The sequence below is a fragment of the Gossypium hirsutum genome, chromosome D03 (assembly GCF_007990345.1).
Source record: "Gossypium hirsutum isolate 1008001.06 chromosome D03, Gossypium_hirsutum_v2.1, whole genome shotgun sequence".
In the NCBI taxonomy this organism is placed as follows: domain Eukaryota; kingdom Viridiplantae; phylum Streptophyta; class Magnoliopsida; order Malvales; family Malvaceae; genus Gossypium; species Gossypium hirsutum.
Window position 1 is genome coordinate 39,155,683 of NC_053439.1, and position 16,376 is coordinate 39,172,058.

The 16,376-nt window shown below is 35.9% G+C and overlaps 2 protein-coding genes and 1 long non-coding RNA gene across 6 annotated transcripts; 1 reads left to right on the top strand and 2 right to left on the bottom strand.

Annotated features, from left to right (window-relative positions):
* Window positions 1–812: 812 nt before the first annotated feature.
* LOC107949777 (protein SPIRAL1-like 3) lies at window positions 813–3,310 on the top strand. Of its 2 annotated transcripts, none has more exons than XM_016884532.2 (3): window positions 813–942; window positions 1,747–2,025; window positions 2,959–3,310. In XM_016884532.2, the coding sequence occupies exons 2-3, from the start codon at window positions 1,765–1,767 to the stop codon at window positions 3,037–3,039; spliced, it is 342 nt and encodes a 113-aa protein (XP_016740021.1). In that variant the 5' UTR covers window positions 813–942; window positions 1,747–1,764; the 3' UTR covers window positions 3,040–3,310. The 2 variants fall into 2 exon arrangements, with proteins under 2 accessions (XP_016740021.1, XP_040946032.1); XM_041090098.1 differs by lacking the exon at window positions 2,959–3,310 and adding an exon at window positions 2,155–2,245.
* Window positions 3,311–3,802: 492 nt separating this feature from the next.
* LOC107949778 (uncharacterized) lies at window positions 3,803–5,077 on the bottom strand. The gene is made up of 2 exons (XR_001697889.2): window positions 4,788–5,077; window positions 3,803–4,685 (listed from the first exon to the last, which is right to left on the bottom strand). It is a non-coding gene; the product is annotated as an uncharacterized lncRNA (long non-coding RNA).
* A 1,737-nt stretch (window positions 5,078–6,814) lies between these two features.
* LOC107949776 (kelch domain-containing protein 3) lies at window positions 6,815–15,398 on the bottom strand. Of its 3 annotated transcripts, none has more exons than XM_016884528.2 (11): window positions 14,970–15,398; window positions 14,185–14,334; window positions 13,306–13,473; window positions 12,861–13,013; window positions 12,514–12,666; window positions 12,120–12,284; window positions 11,804–11,977; window positions 10,630–10,813; window positions 10,286–10,478; window positions 7,473–7,626; window positions 6,815–7,048 (listed from the first exon to the last, which is right to left on the bottom strand). In XM_016884528.2, exons 1-11 carry the CDS (start codon window positions 15,151–15,153, stop codon window positions 6,996–6,998), a joined length of 1,731 nt encoding a protein of 576 aa, XP_016740017.1. In that variant the 5' UTR covers window positions 15,154–15,398; the 3' UTR covers window positions 6,815–6,995. The 3 variants fall into 3 exon arrangements, 2 of the variants coding, with proteins under 2 accessions (XP_016740017.1, XP_016740018.1); XM_016884529.2 differs by having other exon boundaries at window positions 7,473–7,623; window positions 14,970–15,391; XR_005911354.1 differs by lacking the exon at window positions 6,815–7,048 and adding an exon at window positions 9,030–9,252 and having other exon boundaries at window positions 14,970–15,382.
* Between the last annotated feature and the right edge of the window lie 978 nt (window positions 15,399–16,376).

Genomic DNA, 16,376 nt, shown 5'->3' on the forward strand with positions numbered 1-16,376 from the left:
AAAACGGCTTATTTAACCAATTAATGAAAAAACATATATTACCTATTTAGCCCCCAAATACACCCTAAAGTAAAAAGGGTAAACTTTTAAAATAACCACTCTTATTTATCTCAGGTTACATTTTAGTCACTTTTGTTTGAAATATTATGTTTTAGTCACTTACGTTAACGCGTTGTAATTGCCGTTAACGATATAACGGTAAGCTGACGTGGCACGCTAAATTATCATTTCAAACAAAAATTTTAGGTTAAATTGTACAATTGGTCTCCATACTTTTTTGTTTTGACCAATCTTTTTTGTTCTTTTAACTTTCTTTTTTTTGTTCTTTATTTTTCATTCTCTTTTGCTTCTTCCTCTATTTTCTCCCTCTCTATCTCTTTTAATGTAGTTTTTCTATGTTTTCCATTTGTTAAACTAAGGGGGAAGAAGAAAAGGAAAATAAAGAAATAAAAAGAAAAAAAAATTGTTCAAAAAAATAAAAGTATAGAGACTAGTTTTAACAAATAAAAAATATAAAAAAAACTACGTTAAAAGAGATGAAGAAGTAGAACATAATGGAAAAAAAAGAAAAAAAAGAACATAAAAGAAAAAAAATTAAATTGCTCAAAATAAAAAATATGAGAACTAATTGTATAATTTAACCTAAAATTTTTATTTGAAATGATGATTTAACGTGCCATATTAGCTTACTGTTACACTGTTAACGGTAATTAACGACTCAGTGACTAAAATGTTACAAAACATTAACGCAATTGACTAAAATGTAACATTTTAAATATAAATGACTAAAATAAAAATAAAAAACTAACGGTAGAGATTTGTCGGTGAAACCAAAAGGAAACACTGACAGCGAGATAATGTTTTTCCTATAATTTGAGAAAAGCCTCTCCCCTTCGCTTCGGAGTCTGAGATCTGATCTCAATTACACCCAAACAAGCAAAGGTGAGCCTAAGAGCTAAGCTAATATTAAGAACAAAAAAGAAAAGAAAATCTCTCATCATTTCTCTCTTTTGTGTTTGTTTCTTGAGAAAATGGGTGTTTTTTCTCTTGTTTCTGATGTAACATTGAGTAAAACTCTTAAAAAGTTTTAGGTTTGGTCATTCGATTCATTTTGAATGCCATTATGTAAAACTGCATGTTGATTTTTTCTCAGTGATGATGCTTTTGAATGTTATTATGTAAATTTGCGGTTGTCCGGCTTTAGATCTTTTATCGACGATTTGCTTTGTTGGTTTCCCATTAAACTGAAAGTCATCTGAGTGTGAGATTTTATATCTTTCGCTGTCTCCGCTCAGGATTTTGAGTTTGGGTTTTTTGCTTTGCCCACGTATGATCTATAGCGTTAGTCTTGGTTGCTTAAACAATGGATGTTTTCTTTGTTAAATTGCGTATCTTTCGGGTTTCATAGGATGAAATGGGAGAATCCCACTGCATTATCCGCGGCGTTTTACTTGATCTAAAATGTAGTTAGGTTCATTTCATCAGATTTTTTTTTCTTATGCTTCAATTTCATTAGTGGAACTGAAATTTGGAAACTTTACGTGGTATGGTACTGAGCTATGTTACTGGAATCTGGTGACTATAATACAGATTTGTTTCTGCATGTTTGAGTATGTGTTGGGCTTGGGTGTTTTAAGCAAGATGAATAGTTTTAACATAGGTGACAATTACTTTTAGAATTCATGAATCATACCCATAGTAGTTTTGTTATTTACTGGAATATTTGTCCCTTTAATACTTGCTTAGAAGTCCAAGATAGATATCATGGGCCGTGGAGTTAGCAGCGGTGGGGGACAGAGTTCTTTGGGTTACCTTTTTGGGAGTGGAGAATCCCCCAAACCCACCCCGAAACATGTCAGTCCTAGCACTGGCACCGTCAATGAAGTTCCTCAGACACAGAATGAGGTTGTCAAGGAAACCCCACCACCAGCTGTTGTCCCTAAGGATATTCCTGCAGGCATTCCTGGGAACAATGCAAACAATTATTTCCGTGCTGATGGCCAGAACTGTGGCAACTTTCTTACGGTAGGAACCCTAGTTACAATTGTTTTCTGATATTAGCTTGGTAATGTTTGAACAAATGTCTACTGTTGATCTACACGATATCTGAAATGAACTTGTGATAACTTTTTGCTTATTTTTCTGGCTTTTTAGTATCATGCTCACATTCAGATGATGTTAACAAAGCTGTCACATAGAAACATTGATGAAGAATTGTATTATACATGATTTATCTGAAGGTTAGCAAGTATCATCTGCCTTGTTTACAATGTATTCACAATATATGAATGTTGTCAGTTTTGCAACCAATGCTTGAGCTCCTAGATGAGTCTTTGATTTGGCATGGCTGGAAATAATATGTTGGTATTTTGTGAGCATTTCTTTTCCTTTGTCAGAGTTCTGAAATTATTATATCATTATCTTGTTGGGAGCTGTTTGATTCAACTCTTCATTTCTCTTAAGCACTTCTGTTGACACATGTTTGTATACGGGTATCGGGACATGGCCTCCAAATATGCGGAAGTTAAAAAAAATTAACATATCCACGTCGGGACACATCTGGCGCTTACACTCGTGTCTGAGTTACATAGTTAGGGAGATTAATCTCTTTTATTCTAAATTCTGCAGCTTGAGTTAGGGAATCAATTTTCCTTTCTTAAGCTGCAATTTACGTTGCGGCTAGTCTTGTAAGAACATGAGCCTCGAGTGAAATTTTGCATGTATATTAATGTCATGTGAATTATAGGAGATAACATGCTGGGATGTTCCTTTGAATTGTATGCAATATTTTCTTGTTGAATTTCTTTTGCAAAATCACGCATGCGTCCATGTGTTCAAATAACATTTGTCCTTCAAGTTTAGACATGTTTGAACGAACTTTTTGTTTTCATCCCTATCCCAAGTTGCTGTTGAGCCTAAGTGGCCAAACTAAATATTTTGATAAATTTATGCTAACAGGATCGGCCTACAACAAAGGTTCATGCAGCACCTGGCGGAGGATCTTCCCTGGATTACCTGTTTGGCGGCAACCCTAAGTGAGGCATTGAATCTTAAATCTTGGAACTGCTTATAATTGTTGACCTAATGCCCCAGAAGTTTATAGGATAAGTAATATTACCCTCTATTGTTGAATGTGAAGACATTTAGTTTTAGTGCAGTGTAATAGTGCTGGGCAAATCTCTTACTTGTTCCTATGTGGGGTCTTCGCAAATTAAGCAACTGCTTACTGTCAATTGGACAAACAAACTTATGCTATACTTGTATTAAATGTCTTATTTATTTATACAAGTGGAACTATTTTATGTTGTAATAATTTATTTGTTACTTTTCCCCCTCTAATGTGGTTTTGTAGGCCATTTTTGGAACAGCAAGGATTAATCAAGCAACTCTCATGTAGGAACTCCATTTGTGCTGATTAACATAGGGCAGCTTTTCTCTTAGTGCCATTTGGGGTTTTTTTAAACGTTTTTGGTTTTTTGGTAGATATGCATTTGAATACAATCTTCCAAAATACGAGATACCATCAATGGTTTTAGGCGAATTAGTTGGGTCATCCGTTTGGTTAACTAATTTGAGTTGTTGGATTAAAAATTATTAAAAATTGGTTTAATTAATTCAATTGATTTTTTAGCTGGTTCGTATTGGTTTTCTGTATAATCGGTTCAATATTATTCTTTGGACCAGTAACTTGGTGGTATTCATATAGCTAAAGAAATTAGAGGTATGAGTGGCATCTTATTTTATTTTGGAATTAATCTAAATAAAAATAAAATACGAACTTTACAAACTTATTTTCCAAGGGTTTGTTTATGAAAATATTTGCATTATGTCATATTTTAAGAATAAAATTGATAATAAGAAGCCAACTTTGTATATTTATTTTTCGTAGAACAATCCCAACGGTAAACCCTAATCAAAGAACTTATAGGCTCATTCCTAGGAAAAAGAGTTCGAAAGGCTGAACAATCTGGTACCCGAACTCTCAGAAACAGAGTTGAAGTGAGCAACACTATCTACGAACCATGCAAATCAAACCAAGGACGAGTCATCGAGGAGCGTCACAAGCATAGTCATGATGAACGGCCAGAACCACCCTGACAAAACAAACCCGAACAGGATCCAAGCTAGAACCCAAGCTCTTGAAGCCAAAGATGAAGCGGCCAACACCATCCATGAAAAACGCGAATCAAACGATCGAGGAGCGCCACAAGCACAGTCATGAAGAATGCCCAGAACCACTATGACAAAGCAAATCCAAACAAGATCAGAAATAAGGACAGGTATCGCATCGCATCGCTAGGAAACTGAGTGTGGGCGGAATCAAGCCCAAAGGCAGAGGCAACGACGGCTTGAGCCAAATGACCCCACAACCATGTAGTGATTCCCAATCTCGATTCTACTCTCCTACGGTGGAACCTTTCTTGATAGGAAAAACACAACAAAGACACCATCAAGTATTGGTCAATTTCAGATCGACATTATTGGATGGGGAGGGGAACCATGAACCCTCAAAAGGATTAATTTTCATGGATCGAACATGAATAATAGAAACAACCCAGAATACAACTAAAAAACGTAAAAATAGAAAAATAGACAAAGCGTATTTCCTCGGTTAAACGAAAAAAGCAGGCTTATGGTAAAATCCGTCAAGCCCTGAGAGGAGGGGGGAGGGGGATGGCAGAGAACTGCAAGCACAAAACAAAGAACCTAGAAAACTTGAATGAAAGCAGTTAAATTAATCAAACATTTTCGATAATGTAATAAATTTCAATATATTAATGAAATACCCGTAAAGAGTGAAAGGGTGACAAGCCAAGACTTTGACCGTTTCTTCTTCAAATAGCTATTAACGCATTGGGATTGAAATTCAAGTCAAATCAAATTGAAGTTTAGATTCCACCATTTATACTTAAAATTATAAATTCTTAATACTAATTAAAACCATGCATTACTCAATTCAAATATTAATATTTTTAAATTCAACTAGCTTGGTGTTGGTACATAGTATCAATGAGGGTGGAGAAAGAGGAAAAGGTCACTTGCCTATAATTGGAAAAGTCAGGATTGAAGAGGAGAAGACTATTAGAACATGTAGAGAAGTCTCCTCCCTTTATGTTGTGTTTCGGAGTATTTATAAGTAAGTCATGGTTTTCGAGTGATCTCCTCTTGAGGAGAACACACTCATTAATAGCGGGTGGCCCAAAGGGTGATCCAATTGAGAGGTTAAGGATGGATGGTTCCTTCCATGGATGGTACGAAGCACTCAAGTGATTGGTCATTAAGTGACCATTTGGACAGTATAAGGTGGGGGTTATCGTGAGCCTCTTCGGTTGGTTCTTGTGTCCCAATTGGGGCAAGGGTATAACAATGACTAGTCTTATGCCTTGATTGGTGGTTCGATCCATATTGCACAGACTTCCACAATTAATTATATATTTGTCCTTTAGATACGTAATCTCTTCACCAATCGAGGCATTCCACACTCTATGAACCCATTGAACTTTTTGTAGAGTCGGGAGACAAAACCTGAGTCTTGGGGCAAACCTACGATTATTGGGGTTCTATCAACTGCCCGATGGATGGCACTTTGGAGACTTCTCCCTAAGGGGTTAATCCCCCTCAATTAAAAAAAGCTAGTTTCCTCAAAAGGCTAGTTATGCCTTGGTTGGTGATTCAATCCACATCACGCGCGACTTTAACGATTAGTTATCTATGTGTCTTTCAAGTATGTACTCTCTCCAACAATCGAGGCGCTCCCACTCCGTGGACCATCAAGGCTCTTTGCAAAGTTGAAAAACAAAATCCAAGTCTTGGAACAATACCTACAATTGTTGAGAGCTGTATCAACTGCTTGATGGACAGCACTTCGAATATTTCTCTCGAAGGAATTGATCTCCCTCAACACTTAGTAATTAAAACTAGAACCAAAATCCTTTATTGTTATTATTATTATTATTACCCACTATTTGTATTGGGTTAATTATTGATTTTTTTATTAAATTATAAAGTAAAAAGCTACAATATATTTACATTTTTTGTACTATTCGTATATCTATTAAATTTGTTAGTGTAACATTTTAAAATTAAAAAAAAAAACTTTACTCGACATCATTTAACAAAAGAAATCAAATTTAATAGAAAATTGTGTTAATAATTTATAAAAATTCAAATAAATATTTTAATAAAAAAAATTTAAAACTACCTAACGAAGTTATACAAATTGAGATATCAATTTATGTAAATTAAAATATAAAAAATAAATCTCAGATTTAACCCTTATTTTTTATCTTCTCGGTACTTAGAGCTTTCCTTTTATAGATTATTATTATCTTCTCGGTACTTGAGCGGAAGCCGAAGCCAAATGCTCTGATAAGAACACCTAAATGCTCAAACATTTTTGCACCGAAATCAACGAGGAAAAACCATTGGATTGCCATCAAATAAGATAAGGTAGTTTCCAACATTCCACAGAAAAGACAAAGTAGTTAAAACGATTATGCACAGATCATATATGTAAAGCTAAGTGTCTTTCTCATGCCGAAAAGGTTACATACATCAGAACAATGTGACCCCAACACACACAGTTCTCCGATAGAATCTGCATTGTCCGCAGTGTATGTCAGGAAAATCAGTAAGGTTTCTTCACAAGAAGGTAAGATGCATTCTGCAGAAACTCGACCGATCCTTTTGCCAACTATTTCCTCTAAACCAGTTCAGTTGGAAGCAGATAATAATCAATTCTAAACAAACTACGCCATACAGCAAAAGTCAATCAAGGATTTCAAGGCAGATATTAGTCGTTAGACAGCAAAAATGAACAGCGAAAGTGGATTGGAGGCTCGTTACTTGTTAGAAACTAAGCAGAAGATCCAGTATTTATACATCAGTAACATAACATGCATCAATTAACCACCTTAAAGCAATAAATGTACACATGGCTTGCTTGTTTAGGTTATGTCTTGTAGTCAATAATGGAGTTAAAGATTGTTCACTGGTCATATCGGTTTCTCGGGATTGTTGTGCTCCAAGGTGTTTGGTCTCCTCTCATCTGCCAGAAAAATATTATATGAATTAGTGATCAGCAGAAGATGAACTACCTTAAAATATGTAATAACAAATTTAAATGAGTTGCAATAAAAATATTATTACATAGAGAATTCACAATAAACTTTAAATCACTCTTAAGAGGGAATCTTTGTTTTTCCCTCTTACTTGCATAGAGAATTCGCAAAAACAGGTAGTTTTAGATGATCCAAACGTAAAAGCCATGAACTAAAAGTCTTAAGTTAAAAGCTATGTTACCCGGATACAGGTATGTGTTCAATACACGCATTTTCAAAATTTTCAAAGTTCGTTTGGAAGGATCATATCTTTACGTCAAATGAAGAGTTGGAACAACAAAAAGGAAAAGGGAAAAAAAAGGTGCCATTATAATTAGTTGTAAATCAAATGAGTCTTCCATTCATTCATACCTTGCTTTGGAGATAAGTTTACAGAGAAACCAGCACTCACAGCTCCAACTCCTTTCAGACCTTCAGTGCCAGAGTTCAGTGTATTACTTGCCTTATCATCGTTTAAGTTTAGATGAGCTGCCGATTGAGAAAAATCTTGTTTCACGGGTTCCTGCTAAAACTCCAAAAACACAAACTTGCCATATCATACTTAAATATTCGGTAGGAAAGCAATATACTGACAAAGCAAACTGCATGATGAATAGCTATACTTGGATACAGATGGATATGTTCAATATTTTTACCAATACCCGATATGAGTTGGACAAAAGTATTGGACATTGGTAGTTCAAGAAAAATGAACAGCTGAAGTAACATAGGCTATAATCGGAACAACGATGAAGAGCCCTACAGAAACTGAAGATGGAGAACTTAAAACATTCATCAATGATTCTATGACAAAATGAACATAGAAATGTAGAGACTATTGAAAGGCCTAGCTGCTTAAGCAATGTCTGTTATGGACGGAAAGAATCATTAGAATCAAGGATGCAATCAAGAAGGAGATTGATTTGGATTGTAATTGTGATCGCAATTTTTATTTTATTTCCTAAAGTTTTTCTATCAGCATAAATAAAACTTTCCTAGCATGCTAGAAAATTAGGGTTGCTCTTATTGTAAACCTATATTTAATAGGAAAAGTTACTAAGGGCTAAAACAAGTTGAATTTCTAGTAAAGTAAGGTAGGCTTCTCTCTTAGAGTTCCAAGGTAGGCAACTCCCTTGGAGTTCCATCGCCATAGGCAAAACTTGGAATCGAAACAAGGGCAAAGACACTTTCGTTGAATCTGATTTTCTTGTTTATCGCCCAGTAACTTGATCTCAAACCTGTGATCATAACAATTTGGCCTCAGAGCCAAGTTCTATGGGAGATCCAAGCATCTGGATGAATCAAATTATGGAGATTATGAAGCTCATGTTGGAGGAACATAAAGCCCAACAACAGGCTGCACTTGCTGCCTTGACCACTCGAATTGATAGTCTATCCCAAAATCAGGAAGCATTGTCAAGCCAAAGGCATGAACAAGAAAACAGCAATAGCAACGCGTCAATGCTTGCATGACCAGAATCTGTATTAGGGGGACAACTGGACAACAACTTTGTTCCTTGATATGCACAGCTTGATTTTCCCATCATATGATGGAAAGGAAGATCCACTAGAATGGCTAAACAGAGTTTTTTTTGCAACCAACAAACAACTGCAGAGGATAAGGTTGGACCCGCTTCATTCCCCATGACCAAAGATGTCCAACTTTGGTTTTTTAATTTATTCAAAGAAAACCAAGATTTCTCTTGGGAACGTTTCAAAGGGTTATGTTATCTTCGTTTTGGACCACCAACACGAAGCAGTCCTCTTGGAGAACTCATCACACTTTGGCAAACTGGGATGGTAGAAGAATACATGAGCAGCTTTCAGAGTTTGCTTGCGTGGGGCCACCACTATGCGTGCTAACCAATTTTTTTAAACCGGACCGGACCAGTCCAATTAAAAAATTAAAAATTCAAAAAATTAAAAAACCTGGTTCAACTGGTTTTTTGCCAGTTCAATCGGTCCGAATTGGTTCCGGATCTAACCGGTTCAGAGCCACTCTCCGAATCAGTACTCCGGCTAATTTCTTGGTCCAATCGGTCCAACAGACTGGGCCAATCCAGTTCAAATAACATTGGCGCTGACCAACACGTGGATATTTTCACAGCAGCACTGTTCAACTCCATTCACCTCAATGCGGAAATTCATCACCCTACAAATTTGGTGTTAGCCATGAGCCTTGCTAGAGCATACGAAAGAAAGCTCCAATCTACTGAAGGGGCACCCCAAATTTACAATGAGGCAACATCAAGATGAACTCAGAATATTGTAGGAATTAAAAAAGAATAAAAAAAAATAGCAATACAGAGGAAGGAGAACAAGCTCAACCGTCATTCTTCATCAAACGCTTGAGCTGAGATGAAATGGAAGGACTCTGGGACTGTGCTATAATTGCAATGAGACACAGACAAGTGGTCACAAATGTAAAAGCCTCTTTTGGATGGAAATGGTAGATATGGGGCAAAATGAGGATGATGTGAATAATGCTGTCACTGCATCAGAGCTTTAAGTTTCTCTACATGCAATTTGAGCTTGATGACAAAATTCGGGCTTGAGGAGGGTAGTAATGTCACGGATGGAGAGAATCATTAGAATCAAGCATGCAATCAAGGAGGAGATTGATTTGGATTATGATTTTTATTTTATTTCCTAAAGTTCTCAATTAACTTGAATAAACCTAGTATGCTAGGAAATTAGGGTTGCCCTCACTGTAAACCTTTATTTAACAGGAAAATTTACTAAGGGATAAAACAAGTTGAATTTCCAGTAAAATTACGGTAGGCTACTCTCTTAAGATTTCCATCACCATAGGCAAAACTCGGAATTGAAACAAGGGCAGAGACCCTTCCGTTGAATTTCTTTTTCTCTTTAATCGCTCAGTAACTTGATCTCAGACCCGCGATCGTAACAATGCCAGTCAAGCACATGTTTAAAGAAAGGGACAATGGAAAGTGGACAAAGAATAATAAGCACAAGCATGTACCACAGATTCAAGTTCCAGATTTCCTGTAGCCAAACTGGATTGACAAGTACCAATCTGATGGCTGTAAGTAGCAAAATAGTCCAAATTTTGACAAAGAAATACTAGGATTTTGCTACAAGTTGTTGGCTAGTTAAAGGAAAACCAAATTCCATTTCTTGTGCAAGTTTTAGGGTGCCGAACAAAAAGGAAAGCAAGTATTAACCTTGTGGGTCAATAGATCAGACTGTGCTGGATCCCTCAAACTTGGAGCAGGAACTTCTGTATCATGCAATAAATAATCCTTCTCATGAACATCAGCTTGTTTATGATCTCCAGAATCCTGCCTCACACTTCTTGATTTACTGTCGCAATCACCGTTTAGTACAGTACCCCCAACTTCCACAGAAGTCCTTTTTCTGAAATGAGTACGCAATATTAAGACAAGCCAAGAGGACCATAGAATTTATACAGCACCTGATGCTGGTAAAACCAGAATTATCCTAAAATAATGTTGCATCGATGACCAATGCTGGTTAAAGGAGAAAGGATTCAACAAGAAATTTCTACCTGCTGGGATTATGATTGTGTACATGTACAGAGCTAGGTGTGTTTGCAAAAAGTATTCCTCTAAGCGGCTTCCCATCTATAATAGTCTCAATAGTATATCCATGTGGGAAGCTCTCAGTAACCTTAGCTCGAAATGTCTTCTTTCCTTGATGCAAGACTTGGTTTAATGGAAAATTTTCTCTTCCTGCAGAATTGGATAGTACCATAAGTGCACAGAAGATAACACTTTTCATACTAATGAGGCAATGTTCTATTGGCTGTTTACCAACTAAATAGAAACTAATAAAATGTTCATTGAAACCAAAGTTTAGGTTAGGTTTACAAGAACATCTCACCACCATGCAAACTGCAGAGTATAGCACAAAACATAAGTAATAAGCAATAACTAACCCAAAAGTCTGGAAATCTGTTTTTATAAGTAACAAGTAATCCAAAAATCAGAAGGTCTGCTTTTATTTTCTAAAGCTTATGTTTGGTGCTAAGTACAAAGTAAAACATAAGTAACAAGTAACCCAAAAGTCTGTTTTTATCTTCTAAACTTTATTTTTTGTGCAAAGTAAAGAAAAAACCTAAGTAACAAGTAACACAAAGTCCGTTTTTATTTTCTATTATTACAGATGAAAAGACGAGCAAGATACAATAGCCAACCACACAAAGGCACGTCCATAGTTCAAAGACTAATTTCTTTGAGTGTGCCTGGATGTTTGGAGGAACAGGGGGTGAGGTAAACCTAAGTAACAAGTAACACAAAGTCCGTTTTTATTTTCTATTATTACAGATGAAAAGACAAGCAAGATACAATAGCCAACCACACAAAGGCACGTCCATAGTTCAAAGACTAATTTCTTTGAGTGTGCCTGGGTGTTTGGAGGAACAGGGGGTGAGGTGAGGGCTTAGTGATATATGGATAAGACTAAGAACTCGAGGGAAAAAAAACTTAAAGAATGTATTAATATAACTCTGAGAAGAGCAACATAGTTCAAAGACTAATTTCTTTGTGTGTGCCTGGGTATTTGGAGGAACAGGGGGTGAGGTGAGGGCTTAGTGATATATGGATAAGACTAAGAACTCGAGGGAAAAAAAACTTAAAGAATGTATTAATATAACTCTGAGAAGAGCAACATAGTGGTTATAAAATATACAAATCGGTCAGAAACTGAGAAAGAGTTCTTACTTGGTTGGCCATAACTAGATAAAGGAATGGGTTGGTTCACGTCATTGCTGACTTCAATTCTAACAAGAGCTTTATCTTGTGCAAGATTGCTAAGATTTTGTTCTTGACACTTAAGCTTTAGCTGCTTTCTCAACGATAACTTCTCTAGCTTCCTTTCATCTCGTACAATAAGTCCTGGGAGTCACATTAATCAGAACTGATATTCAGCTGAAGGCTGGCAAAAGATTTACGGAGTTCCCCGAACCAAATCAAATATAAAAAGCAGCTTAGTATGAAACGTTTTTAAATCAAGGTAAATGGTATATTTAGATTAAACCTGTGTGCAAGTAGTACATGTCATCCAATGCCTCAAGGGTCTTATTGCAGCCACCAATAAACACAAGAACACCACTCTTCAGGGGATCCAAACAATCCCCAGCAACAGAAAATCGAGCAGAAGGGCCATCACCCATAGTTATCACCTTGGTCCAAATGCCAGTATCTGCACCATTAGAAACATAAAATATGAACTAACCACACTTGCACATTATTTCATCAGAAAGCAACCCTTTTGGACCACAAAGGAAAGAAATATAAACAAATAAATAACTAAAATATTGCAATTTCCCACAACCTTCAACCTCAGATTTCTAAAACAGACTCACTAGATGATTTCAAGAAATAGAAAATTTGATTGAAGATAACACAATCAACAATTAAGTAAGACGTACCAACATCAAGCATGTAGAGATCATCATAAAGATTCTGAGCGTCTGTAAATCCCCCAAAAACAAACAAGTTCTGGCCAAAAGCAACAGTAGAGTGGCCAGCACGAGGTGTCAACATCTGGCCTGAGGTATTCAACTCTTTCCATGCAAGAGTATCTAGCAAAAATAAGAAAAATTCCAAGAAAAAAATTAAGCAGACATAAAAATCCAAGATTCATGTATTTTCAAGCAATGAAAACATGTAAAATGTACAGTAAGTTGAATATAACAAGTTAACAACCAAAGACGTGTATGAAAGCATAGAAGAACAGGTAAATGCATGGACTCATGGGAAAGAAGAAAAATCAAACCTGCATCCAGGATATGGACATCAGACAAATAGTAATCATGCCCATCTTCACCACCGATCACAATAATTTTATTCTTCCAAGATGAGCAAGTATGGCTATCACGAGCAGATGGTGGGTTCCCCAATGTTGCAGCACGTTTCCAGACAAAGGTCTCTACAAGCAAAAAGATGAGGGGAAAATAAGAATTAGTATTAAACCCCAGAAAGAAAGAATAATAATAAAAAAACTTGTCCCTTCAGCCTAAGCTTTCCAAGACATTTTCAAAGCAAAAAAGATACCAAACAAAACTCAATTCCAATTTTTGAAGTGCAACAAGGAGTTCTGGCAAATGCATGAATTTGTAATTTTACCCCTCTATGGTGACATAAATAGAGATCACATTAATCAAACTGAAACAAGCCAATGCAATAAGAAGTTAAGAATAAAGCATTGTCAAGATATTTACCTGTATTTAAAATATAGAGGTCATTGTAATAAATTTCTTCATTGTTATCAGAAGACTTTCCGCAGCCACCAAATATGAAGAGTCGTTTACCAACAAGAGCTGCGCTATGACCCTCACGTGCCTCTGGCCCTTCACCTCTTACACTTGGACAAATCCATGTGCATGTTGCTGCAAGAAAAGCATGTAATGAGTTAATGTATTTCCACTATTGATAAGAAGCCCTCTGATGGTTTTCAAGGACGCCTTGGGAAAAATAACAGCAAACCACTTAATTTTATTTCCATGAAATGACTGAAAGGCAAAGGATTATGATAACTTAATAATTAAAGTAACAAAAAAGAAATGGAAATTTAACTTCCTGGAATCACTTCAATAGCCATCTAGTAATTGCCCTTAAGTGCCTCCCCATTTCTCTCTCACTCCGAATATATATAGAGCTTCATTTTTAAATATATAATAAAATAACCATTAATTCATAAAACTGGTTCTTTATTAACCCTGTAGGATAGAAATAAAGAGCTTCAGAGTACATGACTGAGAATACAGTTCCCTCAGAGTTATGAGTGTCCAAAAATTACATGAAGACCATCTCAACAAGTTTTGTGATTATCTCCAAAGAACATTACTTCCTATAACAAAATTACATGAAAACAATCTCAACGAGTTTTGTGACTATCTCCAAAGAACATTAATTCCTACAACAAACTTAAAAGGGAAAAATATGTTGATTCTGTCACTGGTTCTAAAGTAGTATCACCCAACCATTCCACTTAAGCAAAATGATATCTTTCATGGAATTTGAAAGGAAAATCAAGGCAAATGCGGATAATGGGTAATAAGAGGTGAACAAAAGGAAATCGAATGTGAGGAATAACTCACCAGTGTCTAATATATGCAGATCCTTGAGAGGATTCATCCCATCAGTACCACCAAAGACAAATAGGTTGTCACCAACAGTAGTACAACTATGACTATCCCTTGGAATTGGCGGTGTGCCTTTTGTTGCTAGTAGGCTCCATGTCCGACTAGCTGCAAAATCGCAATATCAGAAATAAAAGAGCCATTAAAGAGCCTCCAAACAAACTCCCAGGATCATAAATGTTATGAAAAACAACCCAAGTACCAAAAGATAGATACAGGCAATTGAATTAACTATTATGAAAAATCAAGAAATGACATGTTATGTGGGGCAAACTGTTCCACAAAAACACGATAACAACAACTAATCAATTTTTTTTAAACCAAACAAAAAGGGAAGCAAGAAAAAGTTTATGCTGAACCAGAAATCCCAACAAATGTGCCTATGTAAAAATCCACCTAACAACTTTTTGAGTAGCACATGCCTATAATCATTAATACCGGCAATAAATGCTAAACCAAGCACATATCAGAGCATAAATGCTTATACCAACAACCCTAAAAGAAGGAAAATTTGTAACACAATAAACCCATAAAAACCCTAAGAAATAAGCTTCAATAACATACCCACTAAAAGAATCAATTAGCAAAACACATAAAACACATTCAAAATCCAAATTATATCTCAAAATACCAAATAAAAGTCGAAATGTAAAACCTCAAAAGTTCATTTGGAGATGAAACAAGTGAGAAAAAGAATTAAAAATGAGAAAAGAGAAAAGAAACCCAGATTTTAGAAGACCCACCAGTGTCAAAGACATGAACTTGATTGGTTTGGCAATTATCTTTGCCATAACCACCAAAAACATAGAGAAATCTGCCTCCTTTAATGGCGTTACATGTATGTCCCCATCTTTTCCCTGGCCCCGCACATGCTTCTCCCACACCTCCTTCTTCTTTTGGGTATAACTGAACCTTTTCCCACCTCATTTTTCCTGGGAAAAAATGAAAGATTTTCAGTGGGAAAGTGAAGGAAAGTTTCAATATTTGAAGACAAAACAAAGGTTTTCTTTTTTCTTTTTTCAACTATCCTTTTGGGGTTTGGGGATTTGAGACCGAGTGGATTAAGAGTTCATGCAAATAAATAAAATGAGATACAAAATTTTCAAATAAGTTTTGTTTAATGAAAATACTTGAAAGGGGGATTAAGAATTTTAGAACAGTAGAGAGAGAGGAATCTGGTGGGCTTTGCATAGGAACTCGAAATAGAGCTTTTGGACACGTGTCATTTGATGTAGGTCCACAGCTGGGTGGGCCTATGATAGGATGGGTATCGAGACACGTTGCAAAAGAATCAACCGATGGTCTGGACACCTCTGAATGGTTCATTATCTGCCTTTTGTGCCTGTTTGGGTTTCCAGCTCTCAATGGCCCGAATTTATTTTGGGAAAAATATTAATGAAACTAAAATTAATCCATACCATTAACCCAAGAGAGCTTGAAGACGGGATATCTGAGATTAATAGATTATAACAGCAGGCATGTTATGCCAAAAGCAAAGCCTTCTCCTTTTGGCCACTTAATCAGGCACTGCCTTTTAGCTGTTAATATAATTAATCCAGGCTACTTATTCAAACTCAATTGAATTTAGTATCCCTGATCTAAGCTTAGTTTATGATGTGCAGGATCCATTATATGGCAAGCACAGAGCATACTTCTAAACTCACAGGAGATTTTCTTTTAGATTAGGAAGGAAGGAAGGTCATGTTTTCACCATTATGCTTTGACACTCTTCAGTCACTTAATAATTTAAACTTCTTTATGTACTAATACAATTACATTATGATACAATAAAAATATTGATATTTATTAAGAAAGGTTATAGATTTGAGTCTTGTGAACGATGAAAAAATGTTACGAGAATTTATCTTCTATTTAGAGGTTCAATCCATTTTGACCTTAGATTTAATCAAAATCCAATATACTTATTTAATATCGAAGGGTTTCAAACTAAAAAAAAATTGTATTATTATAACAAAACAACCTTAAGTTTGCCAAAGCAACCTCTCGCCAACGCAACAACTCACTTTCGCTCTAGCAATGATTGCCTCCACTAAATTCTAGTGATTGACAACTGTTGTAATTGTGTCGGAAGACATGAAATGTGAAATATGTTTGATTTATTTTGTTATAATGTGTTTCAACGAGCTAGA

What these genes read in the sequence shown, in the direction of transcription:
- LOC107949777 (XM_016884532.2), top strand. Translation starts at nt 1,765, where the DNA reads ATGGGCCGTGGAGTTAGCAGCGGTGGGGGACAGAGTTCTTTGGGTTAC. An exon ending in ACTGTGGCAACTTTCTTACG is followed by an intron (nt 2,026 to 2,958) that starts GTAGGAACCCTA and finishes TTATGCTAACAG; the next exon opens with GATCGGCCTACAACAAAGGT.
- LOC107949776 (XM_016884528.2), bottom strand. Translation starts at nt 15,153, where the DNA reads ATGAGGTGGGAAAAGGTTCAGTTATACCCAAAAGAAGAAGGAGGTGTG. An exon ending in AGTTCATGTCTTTGACACTG is followed by an intron (nt 14,335 to 14,969) that starts GTGGGTCTTCTA and finishes GCGATTTTGCAG; the next exon opens with CTAGTCGGACATGGAGCCTA. An exon ending in CATGTACTACTTGCACACAG is followed by an intron (nt 11,978 to 12,119) that starts GTTTAATCTAAA and finishes TGTGACTCCCAG; the next exon opens with GACTTATTGTACGAGATGAA.